This window comes from Anabas testudineus, chromosome 10, assembly GCF_900324465.2.
Source record: "Anabas testudineus chromosome 10, fAnaTes1.2, whole genome shotgun sequence".
Lineage (NCBI taxonomy): Eukaryota > Metazoa > Chordata > Actinopteri > Anabantiformes > Anabantidae > Anabas > Anabas testudineus.
Genome location: NC_046619.1, coordinates 9,570,118 through 9,593,174, shown reverse-complemented (window position 1 = coordinate 9,593,174; position 23,057 = coordinate 9,570,118). Strand labels below are relative to the sequence as shown.

General features: G+C 40.3%; 1 protein-coding gene across 1 annotated transcript; it reads left to right on the top strand.

Moving 5' to 3' along the window:
* The first annotated feature begins 34 nt into the window (after positions 1-34).
* On the top strand, positions 35-22,619 carry abcb7 (ATP-binding cassette, sub-family B (MDR/TAP), member 7). The gene is given in 17 exon segments (XM_026358514.1): positions 35-184; positions 1,618-1,701; positions 1,776-1,853; positions 2,899-3,018; positions 6,748-6,880; positions 8,657-8,925; positions 9,607-9,695; positions 9,965-10,052; positions 12,517-12,691; positions 13,256-13,413; positions 16,165-16,328; positions 16,497-16,545; positions 16,547-16,627; positions 17,077-17,248; positions 18,983-19,086; positions 19,731-19,838; positions 21,186-22,619. Coding segments are annotated over 17 exon segments (2,241 nt in total). The 3' UTR covers positions 21,405-22,619.
* The last annotated feature ends 438 nt before the right edge of the window (positions 22,620-23,057 follow it).

Sequence of the window (23,057 nt, the reverse complement as noted above, 5' to 3'; positions counted from 1 at the left end):
GCGTGTTCACTAACCGCCTTCCTCCTTCGTCAACATGGCGCCGATGTTGGTACCGCTGAAATGCGGCTTTTACTTTCAAAAGCGAAAATTGGCACTTCTTCTTCGACAGACGGCCTCGTATCATATATGGAATAAAGGTGGCACTGGAAACGGGACGGAGCGTAAACGTCAAAGTACATATTTGGTGAGTGAGGACAGTGAGGATCCAGTGTTTGGAAAGGACACAGTGTTTTGTGTGCGACAGTTCCCACACAAGGGCAGAGATGGAGAGGCTTCCTAACTAGTGAACTTCCCTGGAAGTTAGATGTGATCATATACTCATCATTTCTCGTTTCTGTGCACAACAGGCTCATTGACATGTGAATATAATGTCAGTTTATCAAATAACTCGGCTTTGAAAAGCTAGCTAACTAGCTACAGTTTCAACAAGTTGCGTTATCTATGGTAACATCGTGATGTCATGTGACGGTAATACTACGGTGAATAATTTAATTAAAGCTCCGTCCTGGTTACTTATTTGACCACATGTCAAGCAACTTATTGAAGGAGAAGTCCTACTATTCACCCTGCTAAGTGTGTAGTCGGTGGTTGTGAAGAGTCTGTCAGTAATTGTTAGGTAAGGCTGTCTGTCCCCCTCTAATGTTAGTGCTGATGTAACTGTCACCATGTGTAAACAGTCTGTTACTGATTAATTATTAATTAAGTTTAAATCGACGCGACGTCTTTTATTTAGTCAATAAAAGTTCCCACAGTTTGTATTGTATTGTATTGTAAGTGTTATAAACTAACTTAAACATGTGAAACTAAGGTTAACTTTGTGCAACACTGGTATAAGTAACTACAAAATGTGTGTACAATTGCTCTAATGACAGATGCTATCTCTCTGATGCCTTGTTTTTACTTTACTATTCTATTTGTTTACGTTATGTGTTAGGTCATCTGGCTAGTAAAAGTAGCACAGCACTGAACCACTAATATCAGCAATAAGTACTAGCTGTAAGAGTGTTAGTATAATTGCAGATACAGCATAGGTCATCTTTAAGCTCAGTGTGCTTATCTTAAACCACCCACACTACAGTATATCTTGCATCATGGTGCACTCAGTCGCTGTAGGCGTGTTAACCTTCATGTTTAAACGATGACTGTGCTTTTTTTCTGGTTTATAAAAAGTTTTTTTAGAACCGGGTGCTTTGACATGACATGTGATCATAATTTTACATTGAAGATCTAACCATGTGCTGATTTTATCGTTTGCCTTTTCAATAAAATGAATTTCATTACTTACACATATTTAAAGTAGAAAAACAGCTGTCACCAAGAAACTACTGTAAACCCAGCTATAACCAAGCTCTCTTTGTTCATATGTTTATTCATTACCTTCACATAACCTTTAAACTTTAAACCTTTAGTCTCTGACTATGGCGACATAGAACTGTGAGTAACTTGGTTAAACTGGAAGAAAATGTTTAGTTGTTTTAATTGGAATAATTTGCAGTTACTTTTTGTGGCTGTTTTGTGTACCCTGTTATTGCTCTTTGGTATCTCCAAATAATAAAATAAAGAACAATCAGCAGAAATCAGAAACATCAGTCAAATAAATAATTTCATATGTTTCAGTTGAGTTCCCCTCCACATTTACGATCAGCAACATGGAGTACAAACAGAAGCGAAAACAGTCGACAGATATTGGAAGCAGCAAAAGTAAGTATTTTTGAGAAGAAGTTGTGAATACACATCAAAATGAAACAGTACAATAAACCATATTATTTTCACAGCATTTACAGGTGACAGACAAACGAACATGTTGGCATGGGCATGCAGGAGGAGGCTTAAGTGCAGATCCAAAAAATGTGGTGAGTACACATCCTCCTTTTAGTCTTTGGTTATTACATTGAAAGAATAACTAATTTTCCATCTGCAACTAATAATAATATATAATTTTCATTATATCAAAAATATTGACATGTTATTCTCAAACCCCAAACTGTGGGGTGTGTGACACATTGAAGTCACTGATCACGTACAGTTTCCAAGGCTGACTTATTGATGTAGGTATAGATTTGAATATTTCATAATTTATTATTTTATATTCTCTTTAAATACTGTACAAAAAGCTTCTAACTCAATCCTGTGACTTTTTGATGACTGAAGATTGTCAAACATCTTACTAATCACCAAATTGCCCAATGCTGGACACTGGTTTTGTGTTCATATATAGTATATATATAGTCAGACTACTAAAGCTGAGTCAGACATGAACTGTTTAGGAAACAACAAACTTTTGTAGACTTTTATTTTGTTATACATTAACTGTTCATCTCCTCATGTTACAGATATTTTCAGTAGTCCGTTCGTTAATCCTCTCTTCACAGTGTTGCATATAGCCTGATGTATTTGATTAAAAGCAGCTGTTGGGCTCAGTTTCACTGTAATAGCACTGTAACATGGTATCACTATACTGAGTGGATTAGTGGAATTACTGCATATTCTGTGGTCTGCAGAGAGTCCCTGTAGCAGGTGTGTGGTGAAGCGTGGGTAAATAGTCATGTTGGCACCAGTGGGCTCTCAACCTCAGCTGGGATGACAGCCCAGGTGTCTCCTGGGACTTGTAGTGTCAGGTGGGATCTCCAGGTCCACCTGGAGTCTGCTGTCGTTGCTTCTCCCAGATCTCCCAAGGGACATCTGTTGACATTTGATGTTCCATGTGTATGATTGTCACACTGAATGCAAAATGCAAGTGAATTGCCAATATTGGCAAACATAGGGTAAGTTAGAAAATAAACAATATAGTATAGTAGATTATTATTGGCTTGTGTCTCATAGGACAGCCATGTTAATCAAACTATGGGCATTATAATCTAATTAAAGGCTTTATTTTTGTTTGCTTCTCCTCCACAGCTGAAGGAGGTAAATTCGGCTAAGATCCTGTCTGCCATGCTGTCTTATGTGTGGCCAAAGGACAGACCAGACCTACGGACCCGTGTTGCTGTTTCTTTGGGCCTGCTTGCTGGAGCTAAAGTATGTTGACAGAAAAACCCTAAGTGAAACCCTAAATGAAAACTTAGTAACAATAGCTAATTCTCTCCCTGCATAAGTTAAGAGCCATCTTCTTTCAAATGGAACTCTCAGGCTGACATCTCCAAACCACATCTAAAGCTGCTTTCAGACATGCACTTAAACCCTGAACATATCATGACATTTGCCAGGTGAGCTGCATGTGAGAACACAAACGTGTGAGTCAGACCACCTGGAGATTCCCTGAATCCTGTCTCATAAGCCCCCTTGTTCAAAGTCAGAGTAATCTTGGACTATAACCTCTGCTATGTCATGTCTTGCCTTCTGTATGCTCTACACAGACTCCCCCTCACCTTTCTAAAATCGAGCGGATAAATGACTCTAACAATCTTCCTTTGTGTGTAACATGTGTTAAAGCACAACTTTGCACAATGTCCGAATCAGAACTCTATGTCACTTTCCAGAGTATATATGTGTTATATGTAAAAGAGTTTTTTATGTGGAGAGCTTCTGTCGAAGCACCTGATCTAGGCTCACTGAACAGTACCACCAGCAGTGCAGACATATTTGCTTGGTGAGACTCACCCTTATATAATAGAACAGTCATATGGTACCGGTGGTGCCCTTAAGGGGCATTTCATACAAACCATACAGTAGTATCCCATTAAGACATTAATGCAAAATCTAATAAATAAATAACTAAATCATGAGTAAACAAATAAATCATGAGTAAAATAAATATACAGCCCTGTTCCCACCAATATTAACTGACTGAGGCGCTCGCTCACAATGAGGAATGACAATTCCAACCTCCACCTGTGGGGCCAATAATGTGTCAAAAGGCGTGCAGTAAGCCAAAAGGTCAGAGGAAGAAACAGAAGAACAAACAGTGCAACCATAAATTTAATCAAATTGAAAATAACCACATTTTGTAAACTTTAATCATTAACTCAGTCACCTCATAAAGTTTGACTCTAATTTCCCATTCCGGCTTCTCCGTTGCCAGAAACTTCTCTCTGCCTGCTACAAACATGGTGGCAGGTTAACACTGGCAGCTTGCTAGGCTGTTGAACATAGATTCTGTCCATTGATGCCGATGCGTAACCTCGACTGCCATGTTGGATCAGGGAATCTGCGCCTAATGCATAAATGGGTATGGAGACAGGTTCATCAACAACTATAATTGCAATATTGCGCTGATTTTACAGTATATTTTTTAGCTGTTGGGCTTGTTACAGAATCCAAGAAATATATTTATGATAGGGTAGTTAGTTAAATTTAAAAAGCAGATTATTTAATCAAAACCCATGTCTTTTCTATGTTGTGACACTCATATACTGTAGTATTTAAGGTGAACTCCCCCTATGTAATTCAGATTTTATTGTATTGTTGTAAGATAAGATCAGATAGACACATTTCACATTTTATTAATCCCACAGTGGGGAAATTCCCATGTTCACAGCAGCAGAATAAACAGAGACAAGCACAAGAAGAACTTCAAAAACAAAGAGGAAAAAAAAATCTACAAATAAGAACCCCATATGAACATTTTCTGGGGGCGCCACTGTATGGTACATTTGCCCTCTGACAAAGCGCTCTGAATATCAACTGCTGAGAATTGGCTGCACATTGTGTTTTTGACCTACAGTACAAATTAAACCTGGAGCAAAAAACATAATTGCACTGATAAAACTAAAAAGGTGGATGACACAATAATCAGGAATCCTCTGCTGATTTATCCAGGTAGGTCTCTCATCCTGCCAAAATATGGCTTGATTGTCATCTTTTAGCATTAAACTATAAACAGACGGGGAAACATGATAGGATCACGGTACACTAAAAAAACAAACTGTCTGGCCCAAACCACTTGATATTTTTCCTTCAATCACATCAAACTAAAGCTCACAACAGCAGCCCCTCCCTTCTAGCTCTTCTAGGATATAAAAGAGTTAGAAGGGATTTTGCTGTGTGTATGTGATTTGTATACTTCAAATGCCTTGAAAAACAGCATCTTCTTTATTTGCTGAACTTGTTAAATGACCATTTCTTTATACATGACTGATGTCAGCTTTTTGATATTGAGAAGGGTGATAATTTAATGATGTAATGGTGTTTTCTATGTGTAAGACTGTCTCAGTATAGTGTAGTAGTGTTAGTGAAAGCAAGAGCCAACCACATTCACGTGTTGTATGTACTTCTTTCTGAAACAAGATGACCACTCACATTTAAACCGATTAAAAAAACCTGTATTAAAAATTGCATGCATTTTAAACCCACACCATTTTGGAAATAATTAATTGTAAGCATCAGTCAGCGCATGATGGATTTCATCTTTCTTTGTTTTGTCTCTAATTTACACCCTGGAAAACAATCACAAATTCACAGCTCCTAAATATGCATGTCCTGCTGCTGCTTAGCATGGCTCCCTCTAGTGTGTGCTAAGGAGGAGAGAACAACACACATGCAATTCAGTTGTCTCCTCCTAGTTTCCTGCTTGGCTGGAGTTAGCCTCAATTTCTCCAGTCTGTCTGTTTGAACTCAAACCACCAGCAGTGTCGAGGCAATTTTTAAATCAGCAGAATAATTATGTGGTTACAGTACATCACACCTCTGCACTACACATTATCAGTGACATTTTCATTTCTAATAACTGAGCTTTTGTTTTTGTTGGCCTCAAATGAAGGTCTTCCTCTGTGTCACACTATAAGCCTAAGCTAATTCTTGATAGCCTGAAGCCTCCACTGCAGTACTTGACACAATATCTCTATTATGAAATGACATATCGGCAGGTACAGATTGACATGCTGCCGATTTAATCTCCAGTGCTGGCCGTTAATGGATTAAAAGAGCACATCCAGCCTTATCATGTATTAGTGGTAAAATTGAGGACGTGTTTTGGCCCTGCGATAATAGGCTCAGGCTATTTTTGTGTCATGTTCTGTTGTCTTGGTAGCAAAGTGGCAGATATTGTTTTTGCTTGAGGGTCTCAGAGGACTTCTGTTGTCGAGTATAATACCCAAGTGTATAAAGCAAGAACCCAGGAGATGTAGCTTTTGCAGTATAAATGGTGAATTATTAGGTGTCCCTTTATCTTAGCAGGGTCAACATGATTTTTTTTTTATTTTTTTTTTTAACTGATTTTATGTAATAATGTTGTTGCCATTATTTTAAAATTATACAGTGCAGAATTTGACAGAAATAAAGGAACAAAGAGAAGAGTTAAAAAAAACGCCCTCCCCTGTGTTCGGTGTTGAGAGGTTCAAATGAAATGGGTTTCAAATGAAAATGCTTTGCTGTGTGCTGCTGTGTTCTCTGGCTGTCCTAATGTGCTGCGGACCGCCTAGCCTGAGTCACACAGCTGTCCCTGTGCTTTTAATTAGCCTTAATAACCATTTCAATTCCATTAGCAGGAAGCACCAGCACAGCCAGTTAAGAAGAATGCACACGTGGCCTGCACACTCACAGCATAGAGTTCATACATATCCTTGATTGCACCTGAATAGGTTATGTTTGGTCTCCTTCCCAATAACAGTGAAAAGCTATTTTTCTACCCTATGTATGTGCACATGTGGTGCACATACATAGGTGCTGTAGAGCCACATTACACAGGTTAAAAAAATGGCACTTGACTACACAGAGCATATGTCTATCTAATAGGCTGTTTGAACCTATTTCCCATTTTTTGCTTCCTCTCTGAATGTGTCTTCCTTCCCTCCCTCTTTGCCTTCCCAGATCACCAATGTGATGGTGCCCTTCATGTTTAAGTATGCAGTGGACGAGCTTAACCAGATGTCAGGACACATGCTGAACCTGAATGACGCGCCAAGCACTGTGGCTACCATGGCAACGGCTGTGCTGATTGGCTGTGAGTCCCTGACTTGTATTGCACTGGCAGGTGCCGCGCTCATCAGAGGGGACTGTGGGACTGCCTATTATCTACAGGCTGACCTTTCCCAACACATTCATATCAATGCTGCTCCGCAACCTCTGCCTCTCCCTCACATTATTTACATTATGTGCTCCGCTCTGCGTCGGAGTTCACTTCTGTTAATCTACATGGCCCTCTCATGAGCACTGACGACTTTTCAGTATGATACCTGTGTGCTCCCAAGGCAAACATAGCTGGATACACTTCTAAAGCAGAGGGGAAGAAATTGTTAATATGCTTTGAAAATAGTTGGGTATCTTTTAGTATTACATCTAGGCCAGGGATGTTTCTTTCACTTCATCCCTTGAGAGCGCCTCCTCTTTTTTCTCCTCTTTGTTCAAATGGGCCCTGTGAATACGAGAGGGGTTAGGGGTGAGATGTAGCGTGAATGTGAAGTTCCTTGTTGATTAGAGTATTTTTTTCCACTGAGCTGCTGATGAAAAGCAAAAATAAATAAATAAATAAATATTGTAAACCTTACTCCTACTGCAAGTCACTCTGGGGCCCAAGTTAGATCAGCTAGGATGCAATGTACACTTAGCCCTGTAGCCACTTATTTTAATGAGCTCACTTAGGTCTTGCACACTAATGCTCCCCGGTGAGTAATTGGAGCACATGAACAGGACTCCAGACAGGATGAATTAGGATGACGAGGAAGAATGAAAGGGATGCTCTTAAAGAAAGGAATTGTATTTTTTTTTTATTCTCTCTTTGCAATGCCGAGGGCCCAGTACTTGGAGCCTGTGGTGACAGCCGTAATTTGTCTGAAAAGGTTGCACAGTGCTCATCCTACCTTGTCAGATATGGACACATTATTCATTAGATGAGCATTCCTATTTAACGCCACATTACAGCCCCATGAAGACTGGCAGACAGAGCGATTATTACCCTGACTATGGTCTCAGCAGACGAGTGATGTTCACACAACTCGGTGAAATCTCCACAGGAAGGCCACGTGTCATTCAAACACAGACTAATATTAATATGACAGTCATGCTAGCCATCTGCTTGTATAACAGTTTACGACAAGTGTAAGGAATCTAATAACTGACTTTCTTGGAATAAAATGTGTGATTTTATTGAACCACAACTCTACCATAAAGAAGGGCTGTGTTGCTTGCATCTATCCATCTTCCTCCAGATCAGCCAGAGAAAGTCTAGACTCAGACAGTAGTGAAATTAAGTTGGTTGACTGACAACTAATAGCCACATTTTAACACAACATTTATATTATAAGCTCCTTTCCCTCTTCTAGTATTCTCATGTGTATTCTATTTCCTGTCACACACTCAAACACAACACACCTGTGTACATTCAGAGACCCTCCCTTCCCACAGGCTGCAGTATGCTGGCCTGCCATAGTATTGAGGTTTCAGACAGCATCCTGCTCTGTAATTACAGAGGCTGCTGCTGTTGCACTGCAGGGCTTGCAGACCACAGATTATGTGAATACAACGATGCCACTCCACTTTTTACAAGCGTTTACTTTAGAGCAGTTGTTGAGCCTCAACCCTGTCTAGTCTCAACTGCCTTATTAAACTGCATTACACTGTACAGGTTAGAAAAAGGATGGTGCAGATTCATTTATTGCTGCTTTATTTCAGTGCAAAGGGTTTAGTATGAGGATATATTCTTGCTTCCAGCCCTGCTTTGTGAACCTCCCTGCTTTTCACAGCAGGTGTGCTAAACTCTCGTTCTCCTCCGCTATCCCAGATGGTGTTTCTCGGGCTTGTGCAGCCCTCTTCAACGAGCTGAGGAACACTGTGTTCGGCAAGGTGGCCCAGAGCTCCATTCGACGCATCGCCAAGAATGTCTTCCTTCACTTGCACAATCTGGATCTGAGTTTTCATCTCAGCCGCCAGACAGGAGCGCTGTCCAAGGCCATCGACCGCGGCACACGGGGCATCTCCTTCGTCCTCAGTGCACTCATTTTCAATCTAGGACCCACAGTCTTCGAGATGGGCCTCGTTAGTGCCATTTTGGTGAGTTTCTGTGTGGGAATGAGACACAGATGAGTAGTCATTAGCTTTGGTCATTAAGTTATTGTAGGATACTATCAGAAACCCTGCTTACAATTTTCTGGCTCTGATTTCTTGTTGCGGTTCCCGTTTCAATCCTTAATGTTAGCTCAGGATCTTTTATCACCTTGACACTCTTCACAGCAGATTGTCCGGAAATTAATTTCAGGGATATTGTCTCATTTACATTCTAAATGGAATATGAATCCCCATGAACTTTTGGTGGCAACACAGAGCCCATTAGTGTCAGTGATGAATCCCAAAGCTTTGTAGCAGCTTAATGTCCTCCTGCAGAGTATGCCCTGAACAGATGCCCCCTCCTTGGCCACCACAGAAAGGCTTGTCTATAGCTTTGTGCTATTATTCCACTCAGAACTATAATGTCAGCTTGCTGTAATGAGGGCAGACATCATTGCCCAAATAGCTAAAGCATTAGCACTATCACCTTCTTTAGTTTCCCCTTCATTTGTAACACTCAATTTCATAGTGGAATGGTCAAAAACTGTGTGATGTCAAAATACCTTGTGATGCCAACAATGGGGCCTGGTGAACTAACGTGGTCAGTTGATTTTTTTTTTTTTAATAAGAAAACTGAGTCACAGCTTATAAAAGATGCTTTGTCTTGACTGCTTTTCTCTTCTGCAGTATTACAAGTGTGGTGGACAGTTTGCAGCAGTGGCCTTGGGCACTCTATCAGCATACACTGCTTTCACCATTCTCGTCACTCAGTGGAGGTAACATTGAGGATGTTTGGACTCATTCTGTGTCTGTGTGTAGTTCACTCAGCTGGTATAATGCTCAAATTTGTTATTACTTGTCAAAGATTCAGTAAATAGATCTGTTTATCTGTGTGTGTGTGTGTGTGTGTGTGTGTGTGTGTGTGTGTGTGTGTGTGTGTGTGTGTGTGTGTGTGTGTGTGCGCCCAGGAAAAATCCTCACTTGTAGGTAGAAATGCGTACTTGAAAAAGTGCTTACATCATTGTGCATATCTCTCTGCACACAGGACTCGTTTCCGGATTGAAATGAACAAAGCAGACAACGAAGCAGGCAATGCAGCTATTGACTCCCTTCTTAACTATGAGACTGTTAAGGTGAGATCCAACCCACCACACGCATACACACATCTCCCGTACAATCCCTCTTTTTAACTCTTCACAGCCCCACCCACTTCTCTTCATCAACCCTTCCTTTCTAGTCTTTTTCTTCTTTCACTTAAGCCAGGCACATTGACGTGAACAAATATTTACTCGTCCGTGATAATAGTCTTTCACTGGCTTGATTGCCACTGTCACAATTTGCTTTTTAATCAAAGAAAAGCTCTCTCTCAATCTCTTTCTCTGACTCTCAACACTTTCACATAATCACATAATCGCTGTGTCAAAACAAGTACAAGATAAATTTTAAAGTAAATTTTAAACTAATCTCTCTGTTAGAGTTTTTTTTTTATTGGGTTACTTGATGATGGTCATATTATGTGTAGTTACCACAGAGCAGTTGCATATCGTATGTAGCCCACGCCCAGCGTGGCAGTGTGGTCATTGATTTTTTTCCAATACAGTGAGTTCCTATTTGAAATGGTAAACTGGATCAATGCCAGTTCTGCAGTATTATTCAAAATTGCCTGGGCATCAATGTAGTGTTGGGTTAACCACAGTACAACGTCTCACATCCAGACATTGGAGTTCACAGTTGTGTGTACAGATGTGATGCTGAATTGACTTTTTGCCACAAGTAAACATCCATCACAATTTCTAAAGGCCACAGTGACGTCTTCAAATCGTTCATTTTGTCAACTTACACGAGAACCTCAAGATATAAACGTTATTATCGCATAAGAAAAAGAAAAGCAATAATAATCACAGCAGAGAAGAAAGATGTAAGGATATATTCCTAAATAATGTATCAAATTTATTGCCAATAAATAATTTCTGTGTTGCTCAGGTAATTGACTAATCTCTTCAGCTCTGAGTTGACTCAGTCATACACACATACACAGAATTTTACCTTGCTTGGATTTAATTATCAGTCTTATTTGCTCTAATTCTTTGTCTTGCTCTTCTTCTCTCTGTGTCAAATTGTCCACCCCTTTTTGTAAATGTCATTCTAGTTGCTGCAAACAATGAGAGATTTATCACCAAACACTCAGGACTATTTCCTTGGTTTAGTCAATGACCCAAATTGTGTCTCAATTATTAGTTTTTGACTGAAAGTGTCTGCAACTGGAGGCTCTATTTTAAATAGAAATGTCTCCCGAGGACCAGGATGATTTATGGGTGTATGTACTCTCACAAACACCTGACTGTTATGATGTGAATATAAACATTGCTTTTTACTTTTTCTCTTTCGCATGATTATCCTAAATCTTCATCTTTTGCTGTTTTAAGCCCTTTTCTAGGTAACCTCCTTACACACAGTGCGCATATGAACATAATCACCATCCAGTACTGGCTGCTTTGTTGGCTGTTCCAGATATATTTTGGTACCCATGTTATTTTCTTTGCTGTATTATTTTGCATCCTGTTTTTCTTAATGTTTTGTTCTGTGTTATTTTGTGTCATCTATGTCAATGCGGCCGGATTTAGCATCACTCTGAGCTGTTAGTGTGCATATGTAATTAGATCTCCACCCACTCAGAAATCCGTTCCACTTTCACAAAGGGTTGGATGAGAACCTGAACGCGGTGCTTTGCACTGCTTTGGTTTGTCCTCCATGTGCTACTTTTCTCTCTCTCTCATGCCGATTCCCTGCATTTCCCTATATGCAAATCAATGGCAAGTCAGTAACAGCACAGCACCACTGCCGTTAGCTAGAGAAGCAAATCGCCCACTTAACCGGAGCAGAGAAACAGTAGTGCAAACTAAACAAACAGCAATATTAGGTAATTGGCATCAGAGTTGAGGAGGGTCGTTGTTATGATTATGCTGTAGTGTGCTTGTGGCTGATTCATTAGGCCTTTTTTTCTAAATGATAGCTGTATGTCTTAATCAAAATTAGTGCTGCTTGTGTGGCGTAACACTTAAGAGAGCTATCTGTGCTCTGTTGGTAGGTGTCTGTGTACGCTGCTACAGACGAAATACAGAGGCTGACGACAGCTCCAGTGATAAATACTCTGCAGCAATTCTTTTTCTTTCAGTCTTAACTGCCTAATAATTTCTAAATTGTTGTTATGGCACTACCACTGTCCTCTGCCAAGGCTTCAGATTCATAGCCTGCTCAGCAAAGCAGACTCTGGATTTTGTTATATCACCCTGCATGTCCTTTAAGATCAGTGGGGAGGAGATGAAGACACTGAGACATGAAAAAGTGCTTTAGAGGCCAACTGAGACCCAGACAACGCCCAGAACGGTCACTGAGAACAAATGTAGCCTTGAGGCAGTCTGCACTAAAGTGTCTACCTGCCTAACACTACTCTCCATGTTACCTTAACCTTTAACCTTAACCATATTTTATATTTCTCCCTCTTTCTCTCTCAACTTACATTTTCTTTCCTTTTGTGAATCCTCTTGCTGTCTCTGTGCCCTGTGCTCCCTTCTCTGTCTCTCTTGTCGGTTGCAGTACTTCAACAATGAGAAGTATGAAGCTGAAAGGTATGATGGATACCTGAAGATCTATGAGTCATCCTCTTTAAAAACCACGTCCACGCTTGCCATGCTCAACTTTGGCCAGAGTGCCATTTTCAGTGTTGGCCTAACTGCCATCATGTTGCTGGCCAGCAAGGGCATTGCAGCAGGTGAGTGAGGGGTCTTGGGTGGTGTGTATATGTGTGGTAAGGTCTTGAGTATTTTCCAGTTTTTGGAAAAACATGCGTTCACTAAGCCATGAAAAAATTGACAGAATCCAAGTGTAAGTGTGCAAAATACATGACGTGACCTGAATTTACGTCTTTATGCTCACGATCTGTGTCCATAGCACAATGGAGAAAATTGTGCATTTTGAAATATGAAAGCTTAAAAAAAACACAGCAAAACAAAATCAAATGGACAGATGAAAATAACAAGTAAAACCCTGACTGAACTGGATAATAGAAAGTAAATGAGAACAAAGCACAGCAAGCATGAAAAAAGGCATGAATAGGAAATAAAGTAGCCTTGATGCAGAAAATGAAATCACAGAGGGTGGAGATAGATTCAGACTGTAACATGCTTTGTCTGCTTTCCCAACTTGAAAGGAGAAATGGTTTGAGTGGCACTTTTTTATATCTTGTATTCAAAGATATATACATGATACAATAGAGCAGGATAGTTTTTGGATGTGATTTGCATTTCTCTTAAGTTGTTCTATGGCTGTCGTGAAGGTACAATGACCGTGGGAGACCTGGTGATGGTGAACGGCCTTCTCTTCCAGCTCTCCCTCCCTCTGAACTTCCTGGGTACAGTGTACAGAGAGACCAGACAGGCCCTAATAGACATGAACACTCTTTTTACCCTGCTCAGCGTCGACACCAAGATCAAGGTAACTTGTCAACATGACATTCTCTTCTCCATACTGTGGCAGTAAATCACAAAAATGTTTTTTTGTTTGTTTGTTTCTTCCTCAAAAACATTAGAAATTGACTTTTAGGTAGTAGGAAGGGGACAGACAATTTAGTAGGAACCTTTGAAGTATGGTTGATAGTTCTGGAGGTCTGGACTCTGTGGTTGACAGTCCATGTGTAAAAATGTGTCATGCTCCCTGAACCACTCTTTCACAATTTGAGCCAGATAAATCCTGGCATTGTCATCTTGGACTATGCTTGTGCCATCAAGGAGGAAAGAAAATCTATTGATATAATAACCTGGTCATTCAGTATATTCAGGTAGTCAGCTGCCCTCATTCTTTGAACACATAACGTTGCTGAACCTGGACCTGACCAACTGCAGCAACCCCAGATCATAGCACTACCCCCACAGGCTTGTATGGTGTGATGACACTAGGCATGATGGGTGCAGAACTTCACCTGCCTCTCTTCTTATCCTGATGCGTCGTCACTCTGGAACAGAAAAAACCTGGACTCATCAGACCACATGACCTTCTTCCATTGGACAGTTCTTAACCCAGTTTTAGTAGTTTCATCAATCTCCTTTTCTTTGCTTGATGCATGCTAATAATTTATCCCTTCTGAAACAAATTTATATCTTTTCCCAACCACAGGATGTGTCTTCTGAAATGGTTGTTTAAGAAATTAGAAGCTACTCACAGCATCAGTTAGTGTTAAATAACTTGTTGCCAGCTGAAACATAATCATCCGTTCAGTAATTATCCAATGGGAGGCTCTTTCCTATTTGCTTAGTTAAATCCAGGACGGGCAGTGTAATTTCAAATTTCAAAAAAGATATTTTGAGTTGTGTAGTATTGTTTTTCACTAGTGATCTAATAAAAAAGGATCACCCCTACTATGGGGACATATTTTTTGTTGTTGTCGGTTTGCCTGTGATTTTTAGTGCCAATCACCTTCTCAATCACTGATAGCTTCTCTAAACAGCAAGTGAATGATCACAATCAAGATGTGGAAGAGTGAAACTGTTCAAATGTTCTGTTTTGAGGTGTTGGACTGCCTGTGGTTCATATTTGCCTTTGTGTCAGTAGTATTTTTACTTATTTTTTGTCTGCAGCACTACTTTCGTCATCACCCCTTTCAACCTGTTCAGCTCTAACCAAGGATTATTTACAGGATTGATAAATTATATTAAAATTTTTTTCATGTAATTGGTTAATCAATATGAAATGCCACTGTAATATCCCTTAGCCCAAGGTTCAAATTACCTGATTCATTCAATATTAATTTTCTGTCCACAATGTAGAACCAACACACCTGACATTTTTCCTGAGAAATTAACTTTTGCTTTGTTGCTTATTTATTTTGATAAAAATGTATTATCAAAGTAAAAGCTAATTAATTAATGTCAGTGGACCAATCTATTCATTGATTAATAATTTCACATCTATCAAAATTTCTTATACATCTCTTTTCTACCTTAATGGACAAAAGGCTTTACAATTTGCCTCTTATTCACCAATTCTCACACACACCTCAATGGTGGCAGAGCAGAAAGGCACGGACCTGACCACTGGGAGCATCTTGCAGTTCAATTTCTTGCCCAAGAGCACTTCATCATGTAGACAGGCAGAAATGGGTATCAAATGGCTTGCTCAACTTCCTGAGACACAGCTGCCTACTTTCCTTTATATGGGGGCAGATGTTACTGTTAAAGTGTCTATAATTCCACCTTAAAAACACACTGAAATACAAAGTCATATGGTTTGTTAATGAACAATTAAAAATAGCCTAATTGAATGTTAAACATGTAAACCTGGTCTTTCTTCAGTCTAACAGCTTTTAGTTGTTTCTCTGAGACATATTATCGCATTTATCGTTTTCTTTTTTTTTTCTCTCTCTCTCTCTCTCTTTTTAACGCGTCAGCCCATCTTGCGTCAGAAGAGCACACTTAAGTGCAAATGTGCGCATGCTGCCTAACAATATGAATGCCATTCTCGTCTCCAGCCTGTAATTACAGTAGGAGACATGAATCTGTCCTGTTATTTTTCACTCATCAGTAATACTCCTCTCCATTGTGATTCCCAGTGGAATGGCACTCCCCAGCAGCCCATTACTGTCTGGATGCTTTTTTTGTAGAACACATTGGCCTATTATGTAGATGTAAAATAATTTACAACTCCCCCTTACTTGAAACTCTTCCACAAAATAAAAAATAAATTATTTTGGCTCTTTTCCATGTTGTGGGGTGTGAAATTATCATCTGTCTATACTAATGGACTGTGAGTTATTTGTTTTAATTGGCTGAGGTGGATTGTGGGTGATTATGTTGCTATTAGGTAGTGTAGACATGAAACAGGACAAGCTTTTACTCTCTGGTTAAGGACAGCTCTTTATTCACTGCTGACCTTGGCTGCATCTCAGCACTATGGCTGGGCTCAGTACGTACAGAAAGTTTTCACGCCTATTGATCCTCCCGTCACCTTCAGTCACCATGAAGGACAGCATGTGAAGGTTCTGACTGTCTTTTGAAACAACCTCCTGAATTTGTTGTGAATGTCTCTGCTTAACACAGTATGTGGTAAGCTATGTTTTCTAGCATTAACCTTTTTTACAAGGTGTTGGAGTAGCATTGCATCATGCCAAGCCTTCTCTGCCAGTGGGTGTTCTCTATCTGTCTCCCTTGTTTCCGTTTCGTCTGTCTCAACCCTTTCAATGGTTTACTGTAGGAGAGGGACTTCGCACCGCCATTAGCCATTACACCACAGGAGGCCACCATCCGCTTTGAGGACGTGTATTTTGAATATCTGGAGGGCCAGAAAGTCTTAAACGGAGTGTCCTTCGAAGTGCCTGCTGGGAAGAAGGTGGCAATAGTCGGTGGCAGTGGGTCAGGGTAGGTCAACTTTTACAGTAGAACACTGACTGTCAAACCTTTAGCCAGCAGCATGTTGTCTCATCTGTATGTGTAGCTAGTCTTATCATCAGATATCATCAACAGACTGTGGGGGTGCAGCTCACAAACAGAATGATGCTGATGATTGGTTTCACGTCTGGTTTGCAGGAAGAGCACTATTGTGCGGCTGCTGTTTCGCTTCTATGAACCTCAGCGGGGGAAACATCTACATAGCGGGGCAGAATACCCGAGACGTCAGCCTTGACAGCCTGAGGAAAGCTTTGGGTGTCGTACCGCAGGTCTGTGACAGTACCATAAAGACAAACAGTTAAAACTTAAATTTATCAACACCACGTAATATTCCCCTTTCTTATTTAGAGCTTTTTCTCCTTCAAGAACAAGTGCATTTGTCTAGATATGTATGTGTATATGTATGTTTCTAGTACAAAAGGTGATGTATATAGTAAAGTTATTATTGGTAATTATATACAACAAGGGGGCAGCATAGAACAATGTAACATTAACAGTTACAGCCTTAGAAATAAGCTGAATTCAGTTAGGTTTTCATTGCAGTGAGCTCAGAAGCTGATCTGAACAGATGGTACATGAACAGTATTTTGTCATTTGCGTTCTTTCTCTTTCTCCCTCCTACCCTTGTCTTTGTATCTGCAGTCCTCAGTTACTGTCTCAACTGCAATAAAAACATTCTCTGAAGCCTCATTTTCTTCTCTAACTGTGTTGTTGTCAGGATGCTGTTCTGTTCCACAACACCATCTTCTACAACCTGCAGTACGGGAACATCAACGCTACACCAGAGGAGGTGTACCAAGTGGCACGTCTAGCAGGCATCCATGATGCTATCCTGAGGATGCCCCATGGCTATGACACCCAAGTTGGGGAGCGGGGCCTCAAGCTGTCAGGTTTGCTGCCATTATGTTTTAACATGATCTCTCTGCACAAGCAAGTGAAAGGGATGTGTGTTTTATGTATTTCTCTGGATGGTATCCTAAAATTAAAACAAACAAACAAAAAAATTATCTCAGTAACTAGCGGTTATTTTATTTCTGGTGCAGGGAAGTATATTGATAGAGTCGCAGATAAGAGACTGGAATTTAGATTATTGGATAATTTGTATTATTGGTTGTTCTTGTCGTTGGTTTTATCTGCAGATTCTTCTATAAAATTTCAGAAGTTTAACAAAACTGTGTTTTTTGTGTTTTTAGTCCAAAGTCAAACCATTTTATCATCATAAGAGAAATACCAAACAGCAAATATTAACTCTAAAAAGCCACCTCCAGTGAATGTTTGGCTTTCTGGCTTTAAAAAGACTTTTACGTTTAATCCTTTATCAAAGTAGCTGTAGATTAATTTGTTTTTCTGGTATCACTTTTTTGTGTTAAAATGAGAAAACATTTTCAGAATTTAACAGACTATTTTAGTTGTCAAACTTAATTACATCATGACCTTTTTTTGTGACCCACTCAGTATCTAATAAAAACAGAAATAGTCCTACCCTGAATATCATCACAGTATTATTAATCGTGAATCATTTTGTAAAAAATGTTTTGATGTGTCAGTTTTATACAGCTAAACAACTGAAGGCACAGCTTGCACTCTTGACAGTTCCTACTGTATACAGCTGCTAGGAAGAATAAAACCATATAAGAGTCTTAATTGTCCACACATCATCTTGAATATTCTATGTCTGCAAACTAAGTTATATATTAGGAATGGTAGTTTCTATATTAGGAGGGAGGGAGGATTTATGTTTTCACATCCATAAATGATCCTAATAGGTTTGCATAAATATGACATAGTGTTTAAACTATTATTGATGAGATGATGTCGTTTAAAAGTGTACAATGAATGAAATTAACGTACTAATTAGATTTGACCTTATTTTATGCCTTTTATTCGTGATGGGACTTCATCTAGTGGTAGTGTGATGATTTTCTTTCTATGTGATTAACATTTTCTTCAGTTTTTTTGTATGCACTCGTTTAATGGCATGTTGCCTAACAGTTAAAACTAATTCTCATTTGATCTGCAGCGATAGCAGACTCTGTAGTATTTGGCTCCTAGCATCACTCTGCAACTCATTTAGCCCACGTATACACAGTGTGTGAGCACTTTCACTCAACATTCAAGACGCAATTACTGGCAGCACAGATTTCTTTATGAGGAGTGAGTGTGTGAGTGAGAGAATGGACAAAATAAAGACATGACTAACTTCTCATTAATTTCGCTGCTGCTGTACGTGACAGCTGCCAGTGAGTTTGTGAACGGAGGGGGGGCCCACGGGAGGGGGGTAGTCAGGGCTGCGAGGGTCCTAACTTCCTTCATTACGGTTCTCCTCTGCCGGTGATATTTATATCTGCTGAACGGCGCTTGCTTTCAAGAGGCCACACACAGCTCATATGTAATAAAGTCCGAGTCAGACGCAGTGGGAGAAATCTTTGTGTCCTGCTGATTTTTCTTCACAATTAAATGAAAGTCTGTTGTAACAGTCTGAAGCCTGTAGCATTGTTATTGTCAGAGTGCTGGCCCTCCGTTTGAGGTAATTATCTGATGAGAAGGGCCAGACAGAGACCTGCTGTATCTCCATACTTCAAACCTTTTTGCTTTTATTTATGACATCTGTTGTTTTGTTTCAGGAGGGGAGAAGCAACGTGTCGCGATTGCCCGCGCAATATTAAAGAATCCCCCCATCCTCCTGTATGATGAAGCAACATCTTCACTCGACTCTATCACAGAAGAGGTGGGTCTGACGGGGGCACTAAGACCAAACACAGACATGCGTACATAACGTGTCCACTAATTCTCGCTCTCTGCAGAACGCACATGTGTCTGCATACACATTTAGCAGAACAAACACCCACTCGGTCACCTGCTGAAGGTTCACAATAATTTACCTCACTTCTGCGTCACATACCTGCTGTGACATACAGCCCCCTCTACACACACACACCACCTCCATGTTCTCCCTTGCCACCTGCCACTGTTTTCTCACAGCTCAGCTTAAACCCCACAGTCTTTGTAAATGTTACATTTAATGAGAAAGTTCAGCTCTTCCTCTCTGAACTTCAGGAAAGAGAGTGGGACAAAAGATTTGATTGGTAATTTAGAATTCCCATCACTTTTCATCACAATAGTGTTTTTAAATTATCATATGTAAACACTGGAAAGAAAGCATATGAAGGTCCATGTTGCAGAGGAACACTGAGTTGACTTAGCTTCTTCCTTAAATCAACGTTCGGCAGTATATTTCATATATATTCTGTCATTCATGCACTTCTTTTTCTTCTTATTTTTGCAGACTAGCATTATTATTGCTATCCTAGGGGAACTGTTTTCTTTTGGATTACAGGAATGATAATGATATTTGTCGTCATGTGCTTTCAGAACATCCTGACTTCAATGAAAGAGATGGTGAAGGACAGGACATCGGTGTTCATCGCTCACAGGCTGTCGACAATCGTTGACGCAGACGAGATTATAGTGCTCAATGAGGTAAGAACTCATGCTCTTACTTTACTTGATCTCTTACCTTCCCTGATTAACATTTCCAGTTGTAAAGTCAGTTTCATAGAAGTAAATGATATGATGGTTCAGAGTTTCCGAGTATAAACAGGAGCTGTGTTAATTGCTAGTCCAATTAGACGACTTTGCATGAAGGAAGAGATGATGACCTGCACTCTGCATGACCCTCGGTGCTACTTCCAGCAGCAAGAATTTAGCAAGTAGTCTCTGTTTTTGCCACTCATTTATTTTCTGTTACCTTTTCTTTAACGTACATGATGAAAACATGCCTTGTTTAGCTTTTCTCATTAACTTCAACAACAACGGGTCACTGTTAGTTGAAGTGAATGTATTATTTTCTCCATAAGGGCTCATTAAAGCAGTCAGACTCGACTGGCTGTTTTGGTCAGATGGCGTGTCTTGTTTGTCTCTGTGACTAATAATGTATGGGCCAGTTTCCCAGACACTGATGAGGCCTCATCCAGGACTAAATGTGTCTTTCAGCGATTTCCATACAAATGGTTTGTCTATACAGTTTTTGGTCAGTGGTCTTTGAGTCAGGCTGAAGATGCCATGGAGACAAAGAAATGTGCAAATGTGAATCTTTGTGGTGCATTGTCCCAATATAGTACTTCAGAGAAATATCCAACTGATGACAAAAATGCTGCAGTACATAATGGAGTGGGCTTGGAAATGCTATAAAGCACATAAGGAGACCGAGTAAAGTCAGTTATTATCTGAGAAGTAAGAGTTAAAATGAAATATAACAGGTGAAGTGACATTTTCCACCAGTGCTTGAGTCAGATAGATAGAATAAAATGGGAAGGGAAGTTTCTTTGAACTGCGGCGAGCGAGCATGTGTCGTTCCATGTTTCCAGAATCAGATGGTAAGGATCACAGGGTCGTGGCGAGGAGGCATGTTTGCGTGTGATGTCGCCATGGCGTTTGCTGGTGTCACCAGCAGAGGACTGCCTGGGGTGCTCATTAAAATAACGAGCGGAAGCAATCACGTGCTCATCTGCATGCTCATGGGAGGTGGGGGGAAGGGGGTGCCTTCATTTGTGTTTGACTGTGTGGGAGGTATGTGTGTTTTGCGTGTGTGGATGAGTGTGTGTCTGCGAGTCTGTGTTTTTGAGAGAGGAATGCAACAGTTGTTGGGGAGGCGGCAGGGATTCTAGGGGGGAGCTGACTCTCTGCAGAGAGTGTGGTCAGTGTTGTTTGGTCATGAAGAGATTCTAACTATAGGACTCTGTGTGCACGGCCGCATTTTAACTGCAAACGTTTTTTCTTTGCTAATTTATGTTTCTTTTTTTCCTTTACTCTCCTTTTCTCTGCCAGGGTAAAGTGGCGGAGCGAGGCAACCACCACACCCTCCTCAGTACCCCGGGCAGCTTATATGCAGACCTGTGGAACACCCAGAACAGCAAAATCCTGAACAACAGCAAGAGCTCGCCCGAGCTGCCGGCTGAGCGGCTGTCCCAGAAGGAGGAGGAGAGGAAAAAATTGCAGGAGGAGATACTCAACAGTGTGAAGGGCTGTGGGAACTGCTCCTGTTGAGAGAAGCTGCCACCTCAATGTCTCTTCATCCCTCGCAGATGGCCTACGCTGGAATCCCTGGTTTGTGTGGTACTGGCAAGGTGGGGAGGGGTTGGTGGTCTACTACCCACTCCCACTCCAGCCAAGCCTCCACCCATGTGACTGTCCCTCCTCCGTCTCATGTGAATAAAGGCCACTGCTCGCCAAAGTGAAGGAGGAGGAGCAGCAGAACAGGGAGCAAGTGTGTTGAGCACTGGCTGGTGTCCAGAGATGGAGCTTCTATGCCAGTTGCCTCAGCTGAAGCCAAGCATAAGAGACCTTGTATATCACATACGTGTGGGTAAGACATCTGTTAGTCAACATGGTTGCCCCCCCGCTTCTCCTCATTTTTGACATCAGGTTTATTGACATCTTCCATTGCACTGGAAACAGATGAGAGTACACGTAATGACTTACATATGCCTTGATTTTGACACAAAATTTGTATTGATTTAATTTTTTAAATTATTTTACAAATAAATTGAATCTTTATTTAGCTTGTTTACTTTAAGTTTGTCTACACATAGCAGTTTTCTCTGCGATTGAGTGATCACTGTTATAATCCAGAATAACAAAGATTGTTTTGCTCTGTTTGTTTGTGTAACACTTTCATAAAGCAGATACTTCAGTGGAATTCAGTCTTAAAGCACATTGCCCATGATACTAGTGTGTGTTTGATACATGTTTCCAATGCATGTTCTTAAAACTATCAAAATCTGGCAGATAATCAAGTCTTCTAGACAAATCACAACATAATGTGGATGTTTGGACTCATAAAACAGCTGCACAGTCTCACACGCAGTTACATTCATGTAAATATAACACCGAGAATAACAAGAAGTAACTCGAATATAAATCATGAATGGTTTTCACCACATTTGGAGCCACATTTAGAGGCGACTACTTGAAAGCCTCCTCTGGGAACATATCATTCAGTCATATTATTTAGCCTTGGTTGACAGGCCTCTTCTAATGAAAAGTAATTTGTGGGTTTTTTTGGATTGTGTGATATATATATATATATGTTGACTTCCTCCTGAAGGTTACCTGTAAATGCAAGTAAGTCCTCATTTTCTGAGGGCTGCTATGCTGTGATATGCACATTTTGTTAGGATATTCTATTGTATCTCTAAGTGTCAGGTGTCCTGGTATTCTGGTCTGTGGGTACAATGCAGACAGATTAATAAATGTTTGTCTCCAAAGTTTCCAGATTCTGTTGTTCTGATGTGCGCTGGGTGAGATGACCGCAAATACTGTACAAGACCATTTATGTGTTATCTCTCTAATGAAACGTATTTAGAAGAACATATTACTGGAATATTTTGAGATGTATGTTTATTCGCTCTTGTCAAGCATTAACATTGATAATGATACCATTCTCATATCTCTCCTTCACCTTACCTTGTATTTAAAGGAGCCAGAACCTCTCTTTGCAGAATGAGACTGACATCACTATGGAAACAATGAAGCTGCACTCAGCATCCAGTTAGTTTAGCTTAGCATAAAAGCTGCAAGTTAAGAAGTAGCTAGCCTGGATCTGTTCATAGGTAACACAATCTAAATACCACCACTTCTAAAGCTCACTAATTAACATGGTAACGCTTGCTTGTTTGATCTGGATAAAAACCTAAGAAT